The sequence below is a fragment of the Culex quinquefasciatus genome, chromosome 3 (assembly GCF_015732765.1).
Source record: "Culex quinquefasciatus strain JHB chromosome 3, VPISU_Cqui_1.0_pri_paternal, whole genome shotgun sequence".
NCBI classification, from domain to species: domain Eukaryota; kingdom Metazoa; phylum Arthropoda; class Insecta; order Diptera; family Culicidae; genus Culex; species Culex quinquefasciatus.
In genome coordinates, this window is record NC_051863.1 from 115,559,236 (window position 1) to 115,578,464 (window position 19,229).

Here is a 19,229-nt window from a genome sequence, read left to right on the forward strand (position 1 = left end):
ATCGTTTTTCGTTTTTCTCTCCTCCATTCAATGTTTCCATTGTTTAAATAAGGCTTTCTAGTCAAAGATTTACCAACACATTCAAAGTATGGTTACATGACAGTAAAGTTGACTGGAGTGTTAAGTTCTGTTTGGTCGGGGGGTCCATCTCCCATTTACGATCTTATTCCGTTAATGTATTTCAAGTATCTAGCTAATTCTTCAAAATTAAGATATGGAAAACTCAATGTCCACATCTCAAAACTTTACGTAGTCTACGCCATTCCGGTTATGTCTGTGACATAACTACTTTTTGTTTTTGTTTTTGTTTTTGTTTTTGTTTTTGTTTTTGTTTTTGTTTTTGTTTTTGTTTTTTTTTGTTTTTGTTTTTGTTTTTGTTTTTGTTTTTGTTTTTGTTTTTGTTTTTGTTTTTGTTTTTGTTTTTGTTTTTGTTTTTGTTTTTGTTTTTGTTTTTGTTTTTGTTTTTGTTTTTGTTTTTGTTTTTGTTTTTGTTTTTGTTTTTGTTTTTGTTTTTGTTTTTGTTTTTGTTTTTGTTTTTTTTTTGTTTTTGTTTTTGTTTTTGTTTTTGTTTTTGTTTTTGTTTTTGTTTTTGTTTTTGTTTTTGTTTTTGTTTTTGTTTTTGTTTTTGTTTTTGTTTTTGTTTTTGTTTTTGTTTTTGTTTTTGTTTTTGTTTTTGTTTTTGTTTTTGTTTTTGTTTTTGTTTTTGTTTTTGTTTTTGTTTTTGTTTTTGTTTTTGTTTTTGTTTTTGTTTTTGTTTTTGTTTTTGTTTTTGTTTTTGTTTTTGTTTTTGTTTTTGTTTTTGTTTTTGTTTTTGTTTTCACCATAACAAACTAATAAACACAAACGATCACGGTTGACGGTTCACATCATGCAACAAATCCACCAGCAAATGTTCCCAAACGCGTCACTAACAACACTCACAAGCCCCGTGACGACGGCACATGATTGGATGAATTTCTGGTTTATTCAAACCCGTCCGTCATTAGCGTTAATTAAATTTTATTTTAAAATGAAAAGCAACTTATGCATCTAAACAAGCATCCATAACCCGCAAAAAGGACCTTAAACTGGGTGGGAAAGTGTATGTTGTGCATATAAGCTCGCTACAAACGTGTTTCTCGCTGTGTGTGTTTTTTCTTTTTTTTCTCGTTTGTCTGGTTGGAACTGGTGCAGGTGTTTTTCACTTCCTTTTCCCAAAGGGAGGTTCATATTTTCCGTGAAGTTTTGCCTCGATGTACATGTGTATACCATTGCTGCTTTTGCTCCCTTCACCTTCTGGCCAAGATTTTTCTTCCACTATTTTTATTTCAAAGGAACGGGTAAGAAAAGCATACGTGCAGTTTTCGCGCATTTTCCCTATTAATTGTACTTCCACCCTCCCACCACCCCACTTTCAGTGGTTTTTGCCACCCAGGATCGTCGACTTTTGCTAGCACATGGGGCCAGGAAAAGAAGAAGCTTTCTCTAGTTACAGCTGCTTGCTACAGACTACAGTACCACGTAGAAGAAAAATCCAAAAGTGGAAAGCTCCGGTGCAGAAGGGGGTAGGAAAATGCAAAGCTTCATTTGGCCGCGGGGGAAAAACAATGGAAATTATAACGGGATGAAAGCTGGAGAACCGGTGGCTGCTGCTGCTGCTGTTGATGCTACCGTTGCAGTGCGCAATGGTAGGGGATGGTGGAAAAAACTTGGAAGGGAAAGTGTGAAGCAAAATTGAACGAGCTAGCAAGGAAGTGAAAAATATGAGCAAAAAGCTTCTGTTTTCAAGAATGGCATCTAACAGATGGGTTTCGTTGGGAGCGTTAGAGAGCACACCGGAGATTTATTACGGCTTAATTATGGCAAATTTTAATTTTCACTTTCTTACGAATTTATTTAAAAGGGTGGAAAAAATAATGATACGAGATCCTTATGAAAGAATTATGGAAAAGAAATCCACACTCTTTTGGTAAATAATAAAAAAATACTTCAAGTTCCATAGTTTCATACTAGTGAAGGAACAAGCAACATACAGTGGCAATGTTCGTGCAGTCTAATCCTTTTTTGAATTGCTCCTTTAAGCATCATAGCAATCGACTCTTTACAAATGAAATCAGTGCGCAAACAATCTCATGAAGTTTCGTTCTCTCTCTCTCTGTACTTCTGAAAGAAAACCTTTACAAAGGATCGTTTACGTATATTGGGTGCATTGTAGCGGACAACAACAACAGCCAGCAGGAACAGGTATCAGGTCCAGTTGAACAAAAAAAAAAAAACGTCGAGAGGATGAATTCTGTAGTAGCATATCTGCAGTGGAATACCACCCGAAGGGGTTGGGGGTGCAACTCAATACCATACGAGAGCACGGAAGCAGCACACACCATTCCGTAAAACCAAACCAAACCAATCCAATCCAGGAATAATAAGAGAAAATAAAAGAAACAAAGAAAGAAAGTAGAGTAAAGAGTTTTCAAATCAACACGGAAGAAGTAGGAGGTAGAACTGTTTGTATGCAACCGCTACACCGTTTTTCCCCTGGGAGCACTAACACTTACCAATGCCCCGCATCGAGTAGACCATGGCGGTGGGCGGGAACGGGCACATCGGCGGCGGGCTGTCCGAGGCGGGCAGCACGTGGTAGGAGCTGGCCGTGGCCACCCCGACGCCGCTGGTGCTGCCCTCCGAGTCCGAGTGGGAGTTGGTGTCGAGCCGCATGTACGTGGCGACCTTCGACTGGATCTCGATCGGAAGCTGCAACAGACGGGGAAGGAGAAAAAGAAGAAAATGGAAGCATGAATGATGAGAATTTCTCTGGGACTGCCTGATAGTTAGTTTGTGTTGTTTCCTAGTAACGAAAGGATAGTTATTCAAAAATTGCAATAAATAACATAACATTATTGTTGAAAAAAAATTTCATAAAAAGCATACCCATCTCGCATCAACCTCACCATTTTGCCTGAAAATTTCAAGGATTGTTTGGACTATAAAATCTAGCATCTGGGCCAAATATGAGAACTCTATGTCAATGGGATCGGGACACAAAGTTTACGATTTTCAACGTCAAAAATTTAAAATGCCTGTAACTAAGGCAAAATTTAAAAAAATCAATATTCAAAAATTACCTGAAAGTGCTAAAAGAATGCAAAACATTAAAGGTGAAGCGTCACAATTGGTTAAATCTAAATGGAGGTCATCCGCAGTTTAGTGAAATAATACCTAGCACAATTTTGAAACTCAAATAAAAAGGTGTCCCATCCAGATATCAACTCAATTCTACCTGGAGCTTTTAGAAGACATCTGGAATTACCATTTCAGACTGAGAACGGTTTGGGTAAGGCAGTTTTACATTTAAAATAGACGTATTTTCTTTAGGTGATTTTTTCAGGCCTAAATTTTTTCTCGGGAAACGTCTTAGATCCTATTTCTGGAGATAATTCTATCGAATTCGCAATCCTGAGACAATTTCACGTTATAAATATGCTTAAAAAGTTTTTTTTGAGCCATTTGATCCGACGATAACTATATTAAAGATATTTTTAAACATGAACTTATTCATCAAAAATCGAATGACGTGGTACTTTGTACTGTGACGAGTCTTGATCCCCTTTTTGTATCTCTTAATTTAACCCCAAACTATAAACTTTTAGCATGAATTGAAAGCTTAAGAAACCTATGCTGATAAGCGTGAAAATACTATGCTGATAAGCGTATTTAATCTGATGAATTCTTTGAGCCAAGCGTCTAAAAAAAATTAAACTGGCATTTTCAAAATGTTAGGAGTAACTTGATCTCCATTTCAACACTTTGAAGAAATCTTAATCAATATGTTACTTATTCTTCCAAACTATTGATTTTCTATCAGTTACAGCAATTTGCACATCATCAGTAAGTAAAATATTTAAAAACCTAAAATATTCTTTTTAACACCAAAATCGAGCATGTTTTTAAAAGCCAAACTGCAGAAAGTCTTCTACAACTATAGTAAAGTAAACCATGTACGAAATACCAAGCCAACCAAATAAGCTCAAGGCTGATTACAGTGACTGTAAAAATGCAAGGTCGCAAGTCTCCCTAATTGTACTTTTTTAAACAATTGGTTGTAGAAATAGTACGACGATAAATTTAACGTCAAATACGTGAGGGTCTTGTAGTTCATAAATTTAGCAGCAATTCATGCATTAACATTTTTTTTAAATAAATTTGAAATGTTTTCTTTACATATCAAAACAACGAAAAGAGATCTCTAGGAGGTTTTTTGCAGAACTTTCTTAAAAATGTGTGTGACTAAATCCGAACTTTTTGTTTTATTTTTTCTCTGTTTTCCACAATGAGTTTGAATCCATTCCACACACAACTTTGTAGAACAATGCTAATTTTTTTACCTAATTACTGACAAAACATAGGCTAGGGATCAAGTCTCCTCACTCTCCCCTATAATAAATTTTTCAAGTGTAAGATAAGATACAAAATACATTTTTTAAAGTACACATTCATAATTTGCAGTATGGGTATCAAATAGGGCAAAATTTTCTATAGATTTTCACGGTATTTTTAAAGGTTTAATCAGTTTTTTAAGTACACGTAAGAGGATAAAATTCTCGTTATTTTTATATTGTTAGTTTTTTTAAATCTATTTCACTTGCGAACTTTATTCACCCGCGAAAGAGAGAGGAGGCAAATCACGCAAAAGAAAATCGCTCCCGAAATTCTCCAAGAAAATCAATCTGTTGATGATTTTTTGTGAATTTCCTTGTCAACACCACTTAAGAGGCAGTATTTGTAGATTCTGCTCGGTTTGTTCTAGAGGTCGTATCGAGGTGCTCCGATTGCATGAAACTTTCAGCGTTTGTTTGTCTATGCATGAGATGAACTAATGCCAAATATGAGCCCTCTACGACAAAGGGAAGTGGGGTAAAACGGGCATTGAAGTTTGAGGTCCAAAACACATGAAAAATCTTAAAATTGCTCGCATTTCCGTAAAACTTCATCAATTCCAACTCTCTAAGATGCATTCAAATGGTCTTTTGAAGCCCTTCAAAATGTGCTATAGACATCCAGGATTGGTTTAAATTTTTCTCATAGCTTTTGCAAATTACTGTTAAAAATTGATTTTTTTTAAAACCTTAATATCTTTTTGCAACAGCCTCCAACACCCATACTCCCATAGGTCAAAAGATAGGTAATTTCATGGACTATAAGCTTACGGTATTAACTTTTTGGCCAATCGCAGTTTTTCTCATAGTTTTACGATTTTTCTAAAACAAACATTTTACAACGTTAGTTTTTGCCCTGTAGGCCAAGAAGACGGAACTTTTTGGTCTCAATTTTGTCATATTCGTAATCCTCGGTCAATTTCACGTAAGTTAGAAGTATTGGAATTGTAATTTTGATTCGAAAAATAATTAAATAAAACATTTTTGAAAAAAGAAATAGATCTTATTTACCCTATGATCAATATGTCAAATGCTGTATCAAGTAGGCGAAAATTTGTTTACCCCTAATCCGACAAAATTCTGAATAATATTTTAATTAATTCTAAATGCCATTTTTTCCAATCAAATTCAAAATTCCAACACCTCAATCTAATGTAAAATTTTCTGAGGATTCCGAATATGTCAAAATTGAGACCAAAAAGTGCCGCTATGGAGGCCTACAGAGCAAAAACTAACGTTGTAAAATGTTTGTTTTAGAAAAATCGTAAAACTATGAGAAAACTGCGATTGGCCAAAAAGTTAATACCGTAAGCTTATAGTCCATGAAATTACCTTTCTTTTGACCTATGGGAGTATGGGTGTTGGAGGCTGTTGCAAAAAGATATTAAGGTTTTAAAAAAATCAATTTTTAACAGTAAATTGCAAAAGCTATGAGAAAAAGTTAAACCAATCCTGGATGTCTATAGCACATTTTGAAGGGCTTCGAAAGACCATTTGAATGCATCTTAGAGAGTTGGAATTGATGAAGTTTTACGGAAATGCGAGCAATTTTAAGATTTTCATGTGTTTTGGACCTCAAACTTCAATGCCCGTTTCCCTTTGTCGTAGAGAGCTCATATTTGGCATGAGTTCATCTCAAGCATAGACAAACAAACGCTGAAAGTTTCATCCAAATCGGAGCACCTCGATACGACCTGTTTCACATCGGTGAAAAACTCGCTCTTAATTATATTTATTTCACTTTGTTTACACACATTGTCCATCTACAAAATGTGGCCATTTTTCGACGTGTGACGTTACACTTGCATGTGTAATAGTGAAAAAGATGTTCCACCGAATAATCAAGATGATGATTTTTTTAGATTCTTTTTACCGATCTTTCGTGCGCGAGAGAGGATGAACGTCCAGAGATTTTCTTTTGATGATGATTATGCCATCGCTGCTGGTAACTGAGATGTGAATTAAAAAATAATGTTTTGCAAAAAAAAAAAATGTCAAAACAATTTGTAGTATTAATTTTAGATGCCAGATAATTTTGCCACCAAATATGATGGCAATGATGACTACCATCCTGAGGCAACTTTTTTTTTTCAAAAAATATTAAGTTTTTGAATCAATTTAAAAAAGATTTCATGAAGGAAAAGCAGCCCTAAATTATTCTATCTTTGATGTTTTTGATTGATGCGCTGTTTAGATACAACCGCTTTAAGTTTAAATTTTATATTTTGTTAAAAAAAATATTTTTCTAGGTGTCAACAAAACAGAATTCATCTTTTAACTCGTGGTATCTCGGAAACTATTGATTTGATTTTTTTATACATCTGAAAATAATCTAAAAAATTGGCATTTAATTTCCTGTAACTTGAAAAAAGTGCACTCTCTCAAAAAAAAAAAAAAATCAGAAGTCATTTTCGAATGCATGTTTGATTATGCATCAAAACATTATTTTTGAAAAATCAAAAATATGATTTTTTTCGAAAAATAGCCATTTTTCAAAAGCATAATTGTCCGGTATCATATGTAACACATAAATTAAATTCTAAAATTGAAATGTTAAGTGAGCATTTTCGTTAAATATACAGTGTTTTGTCGAAAAACGTTAATATTTTTCGCGTAAAATGGTAAAAGAGTGAAAATCTCAATATTCCGCGATGATTGATTCCCACACTGCAAATTTTATAAATGAAAGTTGTTTTATATTCTGTGAAAATTTTAATATTATACACTTAAAATGTAGGAAAAATTACAAAATTTATGTATTTAAAATAAAACGGTATTTTGTGAAATTTGTTGATTTTTTTTTCAAACATACAAAACTAATTAAAAAATGAGATCATAAGAAAAAAAATCATTAAAAAATATTTTAAATAAAAATGTGATATTGTAGGTTATTGTGTATATATGTAATTATCGAAATATATATATATATTTTTTTCAATTCAATTAGTTTTTATTAGTAAATAATCAATCCACAATTTCGTAATTCTTATAAGCTAATAGAGTTCTGGAGTACCTTTCAACTATGATTTGTACTATAGTTCATTTTTATGTAATTGGATATTCTAACTATGGATTTGCCAAGAGAAGGATAAATTATTTAAAAAACACTAAATTCCTGAAATTTCTCGATCGTCATCGTCTATTCAAATTGCATTGATAAAAAATATATTCCTTTCGTTGTTGGTAGATTATTCTTACGTATCGTGATCGTAATGATTAATTCTAAGCTCTTTATCCGATACCATCACTGTCTCAAATATTTTCATAAGTTATAACCAACATTCCTGTTTGAAAAAAAAAAAACAGAACATTATGATTTTTGTTTACCAAAAAATCAAAACGATCAAATAGTTAAAAAAGAATTCAAAGATAAACTATTATTCAACACGCTGCGCATGATTAACCCTCAACTGCCCAATTATTTTTCGATAAGTTTATTTTTCCCGCGTTCAGAGGTCATTTTGAGCAACTTTTGTTCAAAAAAAAATAAGATTTTGCTTGTCTTGTTTTATGTTTTTCTTGTTTAATTTTTAGTATTTTAATTTGCATTTGTCTTGTTTCGTTTATGATTGTTTTTGGTAGTGTTTGGCCTATTCTACCACCTAATATAATTACATTTTGCTTATCTGATTTTTACAGTTACTTTTTGAGTTTTTTGTAAGTTTTTCACATTTCTGCTATCAAATGGCACCATTTATATAATGGAAAAAATGCGTATAGGCATAGTCTGGGACACTAGAAAAATTACTGCATTCCTATTTTTACTTAAAATATAGGAAATGTTAGGAAAAAACACAGTCAAAGTTGACTCCTAAAAATTGACATTTTTAAAAACATTGGCAAACTCACAAAAAAAAAAACAAGAAAAACTTCCAATCCATAAATTTTAAGAGTTCTTTTTTCCAATGCTTTTTAAAGATCAAAAATTTGTTGAAAATGGATTTTTGGCGATTTTTTTTAAAATCGAAGCACGTCTTAAGACGGGGTTGGGTTGTAGATGGTTAAATTTCTCCTAAAGAATTTCCAAATGTAGATGTTCCGTGGCAGCAACACTTGGCCGGTTCATGGTCTTGCATGTTTTAAAAGCTTCGTTTTCCCCGTTCGAGTTAGAGAGAGAAAAAAAGAGACAAACTTACCGACGAAAGCTTTGGCGAAACGAAGCTGTCCGGTTTGCACTGCAGCAGCTGGATTGCGACACTCATGTCGGTCTTGTAGCGTTCCTAGCAAAAAAAAACGGAAGGAAAGTGAGAGAAGAAAATAAGTAATTAAAAGATTTCTCGGAAGCAATTTCCGGGTAATGGTTGGCGTAAGCGATGCGATGATTGCGTTGAAACTGTGGCAGAGAATTCCGGATATTGGGACTGTTTTTTTTGCTGTAGCAGTGTTTGTGTTGGTATTTATTTTTTGTGCGCAAATAAAATCAGATTTGAAATATTTTCATTTTCAGATTTGAGTAAAAAATTTCAATGTCAAAGTTCATAGGCTAAAAAACATTTTCAAATATCAACGACGTCACAAATCAGAAAAGATGCAACCAAACTGACGACAAACGCCAGTCTACAATGCCGTCATCATTTTGAAGCCAAAAACATGAAAGCTTCCCCACTTCCAGTTTTTCTTTATTGGAAAAGCACACGGGCATAGGATAACAACAGGTTGATTGATGTGTACATATTTATGGATCGGACGATTTATTTTGATTTTTGGCCATTCATCGTCGGTTGGTTTTTGGGTACAGTGACGAACATTGGGACCAGATGGATAGCAGGGTGGAGGAGGATGTTCAAAATGACGGATCGAATGAAAACAGGAATATTAATGGATGTTCGATAATGATCTAGGTCAATCTCGTATCAAGTGGGGGATAGAGTTTAATATTAGATAACGTGGAAAATGAACGTGAATTTAGCAAATCCTTTGGAATTAGGTTTTGAATCGCAACAAAACATCAACTTTTTAAAACAAGAGCTTAAACATTTATAATCCAGTATTCCAAGAGAGTTGCCAAATGACCTCGCAGATTAACTAGTTCTAGTGCGATTGTTCTTGTCACCCAAAATAGCATCAATAAACTTGTCCCGCATTGTGTAACGACGACGTCGACAGCGCGGTGATATTCATGGAATGAAGTCCTTTTCATGCCCGACTGAACCGTGTTCGCTGTCAGTGTCCATAAATATCACAGACCAACCAGCCTCCATGCCACTCGCAGACTTCGAAATGGTTCTAGCCGCTTGTCATATAAATTAGACACAGCACATTTGGAATCACCATAGTTTTGCCATAGAATTATGCTAAAGGTATCTGTGGGCAAAGGAAAGGAAATTAAAAGGATTTTTGTTTGAATTAAAAACATATTTATGGTACGTTAATGCTACTGGACTAACTTAATGATATAACGATAAACAAAATGGAATTTTTAAATGTGTTCAAGATACTTGATTAATTATTATTTCAAAACAATCACAAATAACTAGGGTTAGTACAATTTCACCGTTTCGCGGACAGCGTGAAATCCGTGAAATTTAGCTTTTTCCGTGATATCCCGTGAAATTCTATGTTTGTGTGAAACTGTAACGATTTTTCTCCAAATGATTTATCAAGCTCATATAGGAATAAAAATAATCATATGATCTTCTGTGAAATTAAGCGAAAGAATACCCTTGTTTAATTACTAACAAAGTGTTAGTGATTTTTGACGCTGGCGGCTCGAAATTCGTGAAATTTATCAATTTTCTCAAATATTTTTTTTGTCAAGATGACACCATAATAAATAGTTGATCCATACAGACTATTCAAGTAAATTTGATTAGTTTTCAATTGAAAAGCTTGATATGAACTATTTGAAGAATTGTTCAGATTTCCAGTTTTTTTTAAACTCAGTTTAGTCATATTTTCATTCGCTGTTATGAAAATTTTACTACTGTTTTATTTGAAAGGTATAGTTTCAAAGGAAATTAAAAGAATCAAGCTTTGTTTCATTAAAAAAATGCAAATTTCTGAGTCCTGTTTTATTTTGACGATTCCCGGGAATCATAAAATACTACTTTTTGGTTTGTTTTTGTTTTGAATTAAAATGTTGATTTCGTTACAAATTATATTATTTTTACCTTTTGATTTAAAATTTAAATTTTGTAAAAGGAGAAAAAACCTTTTAAAAATGTCAATGTGCCAAATGTCGCAAAAAAATCAAATTATTTCACTCATTTTTGGCTGGACAAGATTGTTAAATCTTTTTAATTCGAATATTTAAAAAAGCAGTTCAATAAATGAGAACACTCCCTACATTTTATTCCAAAATATATATAAGGCCCATCCATAAACAAGGTGGAATCTTTTTTGAAAATCAGGAGATTTTTTTTGTGACACATTCAAATTTACTAAAGATTTTTTTTGTTAATTGAAGAATTATATATAATGAAGCATAAAAAGTAGTTTCTGTGATTTAAACATAAGATGTTCAGAGCTATTTAAAGATTTTTATCGTTCCGCGAAATTTGCGTGAAATTTGGTGTTTTCAAATTGAGGTCCCCGTGAAATTTGCAATTTTTGAGCGTGAAAAATCACTAAGCCTACAAATAAGGTATTGGTTCCAATTTGAGCAAAACATTGGAAAATTATCAAATATCCAGATTAAATCTTGTTCTCTTATCATCAAATGTCAAACTGTGGCCACCGGGCCAACATGTCCGACCTATTTATCAAAAATGTTTCAACATATCAGGTCGCTTCTGATTGCAGTCGACAGGAATTCAGTCAATAATTGTGATAAAAATATTTCCGAATCTTTTTTGTCATCTTTTTCGGGTTGAAAGTGTGCAAGTAACTCACCAGATAGATGAATTAAGTTAGTTTTTTTTTTAAATTGTACATTAATTGACATTGTTTAAGAATATTAATGATCCTTTACAACAATCTTCTGATGCCCACTAAACATAAAATGCTGAGGATATAAATAGTTTTATGAATCCAGGATTAACCCTCTACTGCGATGTGTTTTATACGAAAATTTTTATTTTTCCCATTTTCAGGAGGTCATATTGAACAACTTTTGTTCTATGAAAAATTTTACTTCTCTTGTTTTATGTTTTTCTTGTTTCATTTTTAATATTTTAATTTGCATTTATCTTGTTTAGTTTATGATTATTTTCGGTTGTTTTTGGTCCATTATGCTACCTCCTATCATTACATTTTGCGTATCTAATTTCATCATGTTTTACAGTTACTTTTTAAATGTTTTGCTTGTTTTTCACACTTCTGCTATTAAACGGGCACCATTATTATTTAAAATTGTAAAAAAATGCGTCGAGGCACAGCCTGGGATACAACAAAAATTACTGCATACTCCTCTTAACTGACCCCCAAAAAATGACATTTTCAAAAACATTTGTAAAGTAACATAAAACAGGTAAAACTTCCAACCCATAAATTTTCTTAAATTTTAAGAGTTCTTCTTTCCAATGTTTTTTTAAAAATTAAAAATTGGTTGAAAAAAATATTTTTGGCCATTTTTAAAATCGCAGCCCGTCTAAAGGCGGGGTTGAGTTGTAGAGGGTTAAGTAAGATTTTTAGTGTTAAACCCTGAAATTAAAACAAAAGTGGTTTTTAAGAGACACATCAATACATGATAAATCTTTTCACTTATGAGGCAGCTTTTGTGGGTCTTGCTCGTTTTGTTCTGTAGGTCGTATCGAGGTGAGCAATTTTCTGAGATTTCGGTCATTTGATTATTTTTTTGTATTTTTAATCAGGCTGAAACTTTTTTGGTGCCTTCGGTATGCTGCGGTCACTCAATCTTGATTTACAAAAAACACTATTTTTTCTGATAGGTTTTAGAGGTTTTCGGGTTATGAATTTTTAAATCAATACTGATTATTAAAAAATCTAAATGTCAACATATATAATTCAAAACATTTTCAACTTCATTTTTCGATGTAAAATCAAAATCAAAAAGTACTTCAGTGAAATTTTGATAAAGTGCACCGTTTTCAAGTTATAGCCGCTTATTTGAATATTTTTGAAAATAGTAGCAGCTATTCATTTTTTTTGGAAGTGTCCATGTTTGCCCAATCTTGAAAGAAAATTCTCTACATGTTGCTTTCTCGAAAAGATCAGAAAATGTCAAGAATGTTTCATAATTAATCATTGAAAATCGGACCATCTGACGGACCATATCCACATTAAAAAATGGTGGGTTGTTTGGGTGAGGCTTAGAAAACATCAATTTTCCTGTTTTTAAACCTTTGCAGGGCAATATCTCAGCAATTAAGTTTTTTTTGGCCATGTATCATATTTTTTCAGTGTAGTCCTTATCCATACCTACAACTATGCCGAAGACACCAAATCGATCAAAAAATTCCTTCCAAAGATTTTGAATTTTCATAAATCATTTTTGTATGGACAGCTGCCAAATATGCATGGAAAATTATATGAATAAATTAATGTTGTAAAATGGCTTCTTTGGGCATACCAAAAACTCCAAAAAAGTTTCAGCCGGATTAAAAAATTTAAAAAAAATCGAATGACCGAAATCTCAAAAAATTTAATGTACTGTCTTCAACACAATTTACAACAAAATTTAAAAAAAATCAATTAAATGGTTCGAGGATTGGGTCCGTTATTTTGACAATTTTTGGATAAAAAGACAACAACTTCCTTGGTTGGTGTGGCCCCCTAAGTTCATCTCTGTTGAACTACTAAACTACTTTTGCTCCTAAAAACTCACAATTGGAAGAACCACGGGCACGTACAAACGGATATTTTTACTACCCTTAAATTCACAGTTCGTCTCGTCAGTGGCATAACTCTTGGCGGAAAGTGTCCACAAACCACGTCACTTTGGATGAGCACAGAACCACCAGACAAACGAGATTAAAGGGCCTTCATTTGATATATCTCGGTAAAGTCAGGTGACCTGACTTTGGTCGTAAGGTTGAAAGTTTTGGAAGGACGATCAACGGAAGGCTAATCTGAATTGGGGAAAATGAGGAAGCACGTTCGGTCGAAACGGGAGATGGGGAATAAATTGTGGGTTATGATCCAGTTTTGAAATTGAACGTAATTAGCATAATTTAGGGTTGACGATTCAGTTTGGAGACGCTTTTTGAACTTTTTTTTTGGACAATGCTTCTTAGTGATTAATTTGCAGCAATTTTGTCATGCATTGAATCACTTTGGCGCTGGTTGTTAGTTCTTTTGCCAAATAATACAAACCTCGACTCAATTCCAAATTCATAATACGAACTCTATGGCCAGTGACATGAATGTTGGTTGTGACCCCGATTGCGCTCGCTGCGGGGAGTAATTTGATTATCATCCACTCTATGAAGCAAGCTCATCCCAAAGCGCGCCGGGTTGTTTCTAGTTTTGAACCGTTTACAAGGGACGGATCTCTGCTCTGCTGCTGCTGCTGTTGGCGTCATGTTGGTTCCAGCAACTGATGACGTTTGTCGTATTAGCTGAGCACAGTATAAAAGTTGTAATTTTTATTTACATTGAATTCATTAAATACATTGGTTTCAAAACAATATTTTTGAGCAAAGTTGTAACTATTTCAATTATTTCAAATTCAAAATTCAGTGTTTTCAGTGCCAACTGAACCCAACAGACAGTATGTCTTGCGCTTACTTGGCCCCAGTTTGGCTTCAGGGTGGGAATTTTAAGAGGGACCCACCCCCATTTTCCCCAAAAAGCTTTCCACTCCCATGAATGTGTGTATGTTGTCCCTCTCAAGGATTTATGTCTCGTTGGGCCTCTCGAGAGGCCAGAATAGAATTGTTTGCATGCCATCCCGAGTGGGTCAGCCGGCGGCCATCGAAAAGGACAACGACGGCTGTTGGTTGCTTCATTTGGGAAATTCATACACTTTTAAAGTGGCTCTCCTTCGAGGGAACATCCTTCCCCTCACCGTCCCCCACTGCGGATTTGGCACGCAACAAACATTAAAACGATGATGATACGCGATACGCGAATGCCAGCGTGAATATTTAAAATGTTTTCCGTCTACTCCAGGGCTGCCTGCTGTCGGGGACGGACCGTGAGGTTTATGTCCCACGCACCAGCAGCAGCAAATCTGGCAGTGATGTACAGGCGTATGACGACGACACATTGTCGATAGGCTACAGAGATTTGGGGCTGGCTGACTGACTGTTTGTACTGTTACATCTTTAGTATTTTTGTATTTTTGTATTTTTGTATTTTTGTATTTTTGTATTTTTGTATTTCTGTATTTTTGTATTTTTGTATTTTTGTATTTTTGTATTTTTGTATTTTTGTATTTTTGTATTTTTGTATTTTTGTATTTTTGTATTTTTGTATTTTTGTATTTTTGTATTTTTGTATTTTTGTATTTTTGTATTTTTGTATTTTTGTTTTTGTATTTTTGTATTTTTGTATTTTTGTATTTTTGTATTTTTGTATTTTTGTATTTTTGTATTTTTGTATTTTTGTATTATTGTATTTTTGTATTTTTGTATTATTGTATTTTTGTATTATTGTATTTTTGTATTTTGTATTTTTGTATTTTTGTATTTTTGTATTTTTGTATTTTTGTATTTTTGTATTTTTGTATTTTTGTATTTTTGTATTTTTGTATTTTGTATTTTTGTATTTTTGTATTTTTGTATTTTTGTATTTTTGTATTTTTGTATTTTGTATTTTTGTATTTTGTATTTTTGTATTTTGTATTTTTGTATTTTTGTATTTTTGTATTTTTGTATTTTTGTATTTTTGTATTTTTGTATTTTTGTATTTTTGTATTTTTGTATTTTTGTATTTTTGTATTTTTGTATTTTTGTATTTTTGTATTTTTGTATTTTTGTATTTTTGTGTGTGTGTTTTTTTTAAATACAGAATTAGTGGAGTCAAAATCAAGAGCCTAATTCAAGTATTCCCTGGAAAAGCACTGGTTGGATAAACAGCTACCAAAGTTAATGATAAATAGCTATATTTAGGATGCGTTCGGGTGGAAATCTCGTTTCAGCCTCAAAAGCCTGTTCGCTCAGAGTTGGTTGGTTGGACTGAGCAGGAGGGGATGGATGATATTTAAAATTCCTTTTAATTTTACAGCTCGCAACGACAACGCCAACGGTGACATCCCTCAACCTTTCTGGCAAAGGGGACGCAAAGGCACACACTGCGCTGTCTGATGGGCTGCCAAAATGTTGACAGAACCTGGGACCCAGCCGAGTACCCTAACCTCAACGACAAAAACAGTCACCAGCAAAAAGTTTCGCCTGTGGCGTCGTTTCTTATCTTTTTGTGAGGGGTTTTGTGATGTTATTTTCACCAAGATACCAACCTCTCTTGGTGGCACACGTCAATCTACTTTTCGGGCCCAACTTTAGAGGGAGGTGGTACCACCCTAACAATGATTGAGCTGAAGTCTGTACTTTGGAACGTTCTGTACCAGAAACGAGAAAATGGTCTGGGTAGAAATTGAATAATCCTTTCTTGTCGTCTGATGTCGCCATTTGTCGGAAAACTAAGGACAAAGTTTTAACCCGGCTGGAAGATACTAATTTCTGGTTGAGTTGATCTGAGGAGAGTCTGAAGCTCGTCGTCGTGCTTCGTTTAATTATCTGCGAGACTCACTGCTGGGAAGCATTTTAGAGCTTAAATAAAGCAAGCTCCATCAGCTGGTACCTGACACAGGGCAGGGAGGGCAAAATTCGAAATCAACCCTGTCGGCGATAACGAGTTCACGGAAAGGTTGTGGTTTATGAACTATCTGCTTCTTGGAGAATTAAAATATAAAAATTAGTTGCATGTAAGCGAAACTGAATAAAAATATCAATTATTTAATATCATTTGAGTTTCTAGAACCTAATTCACCGGTTTTTGAAACACATCAAAGATTAAAAGCTGCTGAATCGCACCATGTTACGTATACTTCAACTCGATCATAACTAATGACAAATAGGTACAATTCATCATACAAAACACTTAGAAACACTCACGTTCAGATGTAATTTTCCAACTCAGTGAAGCAAATTCATCATCGGCCAACCCGTCCACGTGACCAGTCATTGTGCTGTTCGTGCACTTAACCTTTATCCAATTTCCAATGATTCTCACTCGCCGTGGTCAGAGTTGTTCTGCAACATTTGCAACTGCCTGTGCCAGGATCAGAATTGAAATCGGCAGTTCTGGAGGGCACTCCAGTCGCAAAGAGAGTTTGTGGCAGAAGAAACTATTCGACAAGACTGAGGGAAATTGACATAAGATATTTATAGTTCCGGATTCGTTTTTGCTTTTTCCGAGATTTTCCACCACACACGCACTCACACTGGCGAGCAGAGACAGTTGCGATGAGAATGAAGTTTTCCGCTTTTCCTTTGTTGGAAGTGGTCAGCCGTCACAGTTCGAAGTTGGTAGTTTTATATTGAGGTTGGGCAGACGACAAAGCAGAGGGAGATGAAGCTTTCAGGAGAGCTTCAACACGCGCTGTGCGCTTTTATCGACAAATCAATCGGTGGATATTTCCGTTCTTTATGGTTGGTGGTTTTCCCTCTACGAGGTTTCCATCAACAAAGTGTGGAAAAGTGTCGTACGTGCTAGAAGATATATATACTACCAAGCGGAGGACATGGACATTGACTTTGGCGTTGAGAACTCAACCGTAGCGTGCGGTTCCGGTTTGATTTTGTGAGGGAAAATGAAATGATCTATTTTTGGGTTGAATGTGGTTTATTTCGAAGTTTAATAGAAACGGCAATATTCTACGACAATTGTCATTGTGGTTTAATCTATGGGGCATTTATAAACAACGTGGATATTTTTTTTTGAAAATTGTTATTTTTACCTTACTTTTCCTATGTATATATTTTTTGGTTTTATACAGAATCTTAAACTGAACATCAAATTTGAAGTCCCGGATCGTTCTCGCTCGAAAGATCTACAAGTCGTCAAGTCAAAGCATAAATGCCAGCACAATTGCACTTGCGCGTGAAAGTATTCTATCTGGGTTATTAAGGTAGATCGATCGAAAGTGCAATATCAATACATATTTTTTTAAGTTAATCATTTACTTACATTGAAGACTGAGTACCCTTTCCATTTTTCTTATAATGTGAATTTAATAGGGTTTTCTTAATTGAATATAATCTTGTGACCCATAATTTACCAATGAAATTTTAAAGAGTTTTTTTTAACATGGATTTTTAGAAATCTAATGATTGCAAAACAACTATACTGTCATTTTTTTGCAATTTTTCGTTTTTTGGCCTCCTCTTCCCTAGACTTTGGCTAGAGCAAAGGAACATGATCTTTGAAAAATATTCGCAACGGCCTTATTCTTAAAGCATCACTAAATTTTCCAAATTATATAGAGTAGACGAATCATTATATTTGGAAGGTTGTGCTCCCGCTCCTATCTCCATCCAATTTGCTGAATTTCACTATGTAAACAACTAATTTTGCACAACTTTTGATAGAAACTTGGTCGCTTGCAGCAGGCTTGGTTAAGCTGTCCGCTTAGTAAGCGGAAGATCATGGGTTCGATTCTCATCTGCTCCAACCTTCCATCGGATGGGGAAGTAATACGTCGGTCTTGGCCTTGGATGTTGCTAGGCCGTTAAGTCATTCCAAGTACAAGTACAAACAACACACCAAACCAGGCCTGCTCCGGTGAAATCGCTCGCGGCGGTTGGATTCGTCGTTGGAACCGTGGATTGGAAGGTTCCTTGGAGTAAAAATAGGTTTGGGTGCTCTCCCCATTCAAGCCATTGGACTCCTAGGTTTTTTTTTTATTCATAAATTATTTTTTATTAGGTCCTTTTAGGTACTGCGACCGGGTTAGGACCGATGATCGGTTTAAAAACAAATATATAATAATAAAAAAATAACTCCTTATAATCCGTACTTGGAGATCATAAAACTGACGAGCGTTACTTGGTCCAAGCGGGTCTTGCAGGTCTTGAACCTGCCGATGTATTCGGAGAAAATACCCCACAGCTCAGCCGAACTGTGGAGCACCTCCCCGGCTTCCTCCTCCGTGGCTCCACCGCCTCGGGAGCCACCTTGGCAATCCTTTGCCCTGCTTCTCTGCCTTCCGTGCCGGCGATTTCGGGTTCGACGCCTGCTGGCGCCTCCGGATGAAGTCCGCACGCTTGCGGCAGCTGGGCTCCAGAGCAGTTGGCACACCGCTTCGGCTCTGCTTCTTGGACTTCGCACTCGTCCGTCTTGTGGGGACCCCCACAGTTGTCCCCTTGAGGTGGCAGTTCCTGGTCCCATGACCCAGCTGCAAGCAGTTCCTGCACTGAGTCACGTTCGGCCGCTTGTTCCGGTAGGCCTCGCACCGGATGTGAAATGCTTGCAAGAGCTTGATTTCCCTCAGCATCTTGAGGTTGGTGTACCCCTTGGGGAACGTAACAATGTACGGGGTTTCCGTCGATAAGGCGAAATCTCCTTTTCTCTTGATGGCATGCACCACCACAGCATCCAGGTTGTGCGATTCCTTGAGTTTCTTCTTGACGACGCGGAGTTGTCGCTCGCTTCGTTACTCGTGGGTATAGAACTCCACTTTGTTCGAAATCAAGTGTGCCCGCACGGTTTCGAAACGCTCCTCGGAGATACACAGCAATTTGATCCCAAACGGAGTCAGCTTGTAACTTGGCTTGGTTGTGCACGACAACATTACACTCCCCAGCTTGCCGAAGCTCATATTCTTTACCACCAGAGAAGGTGGTTTCTTGGCCACTGGAACCGGTGCGACGCTTCATTTCCCGGCTGGGTTACCTTTGTTATTGTTGTTGTTGTTGTTCTCCACCAGCGGGCTGAACTTGTTGTTGTTGAGGAGCTGTTCCTCGTTGCCATTTC

General features: G+C 35.2%; 1 protein-coding gene across 1 annotated transcript in view; it reads right to left on the reverse strand.

Moving 5' to 3' along the window:
• Positions 1-2,523: 2,523 nt before the first annotated feature.
• LOC6054690 (tight junction-associated protein 1) overlaps positions 2,524-19,229 on the reverse strand; it is a 42,216-nt gene continuing 25,510 nt past the window's right edge. The window contains exons 3-4 of the mRNA XM_038259141.1: positions 8,549-8,632; positions 2,524-2,730 (exon numbers count right to left, since the gene is read on the reverse strand). Coding sequence (XP_038115069.1) covers positions 2,524-2,730; positions 8,549-8,632 — 291 coding nt within the window. The remainder of the gene's footprint in view (positions 2,731-8,548; positions 8,633-19,229) is intronic.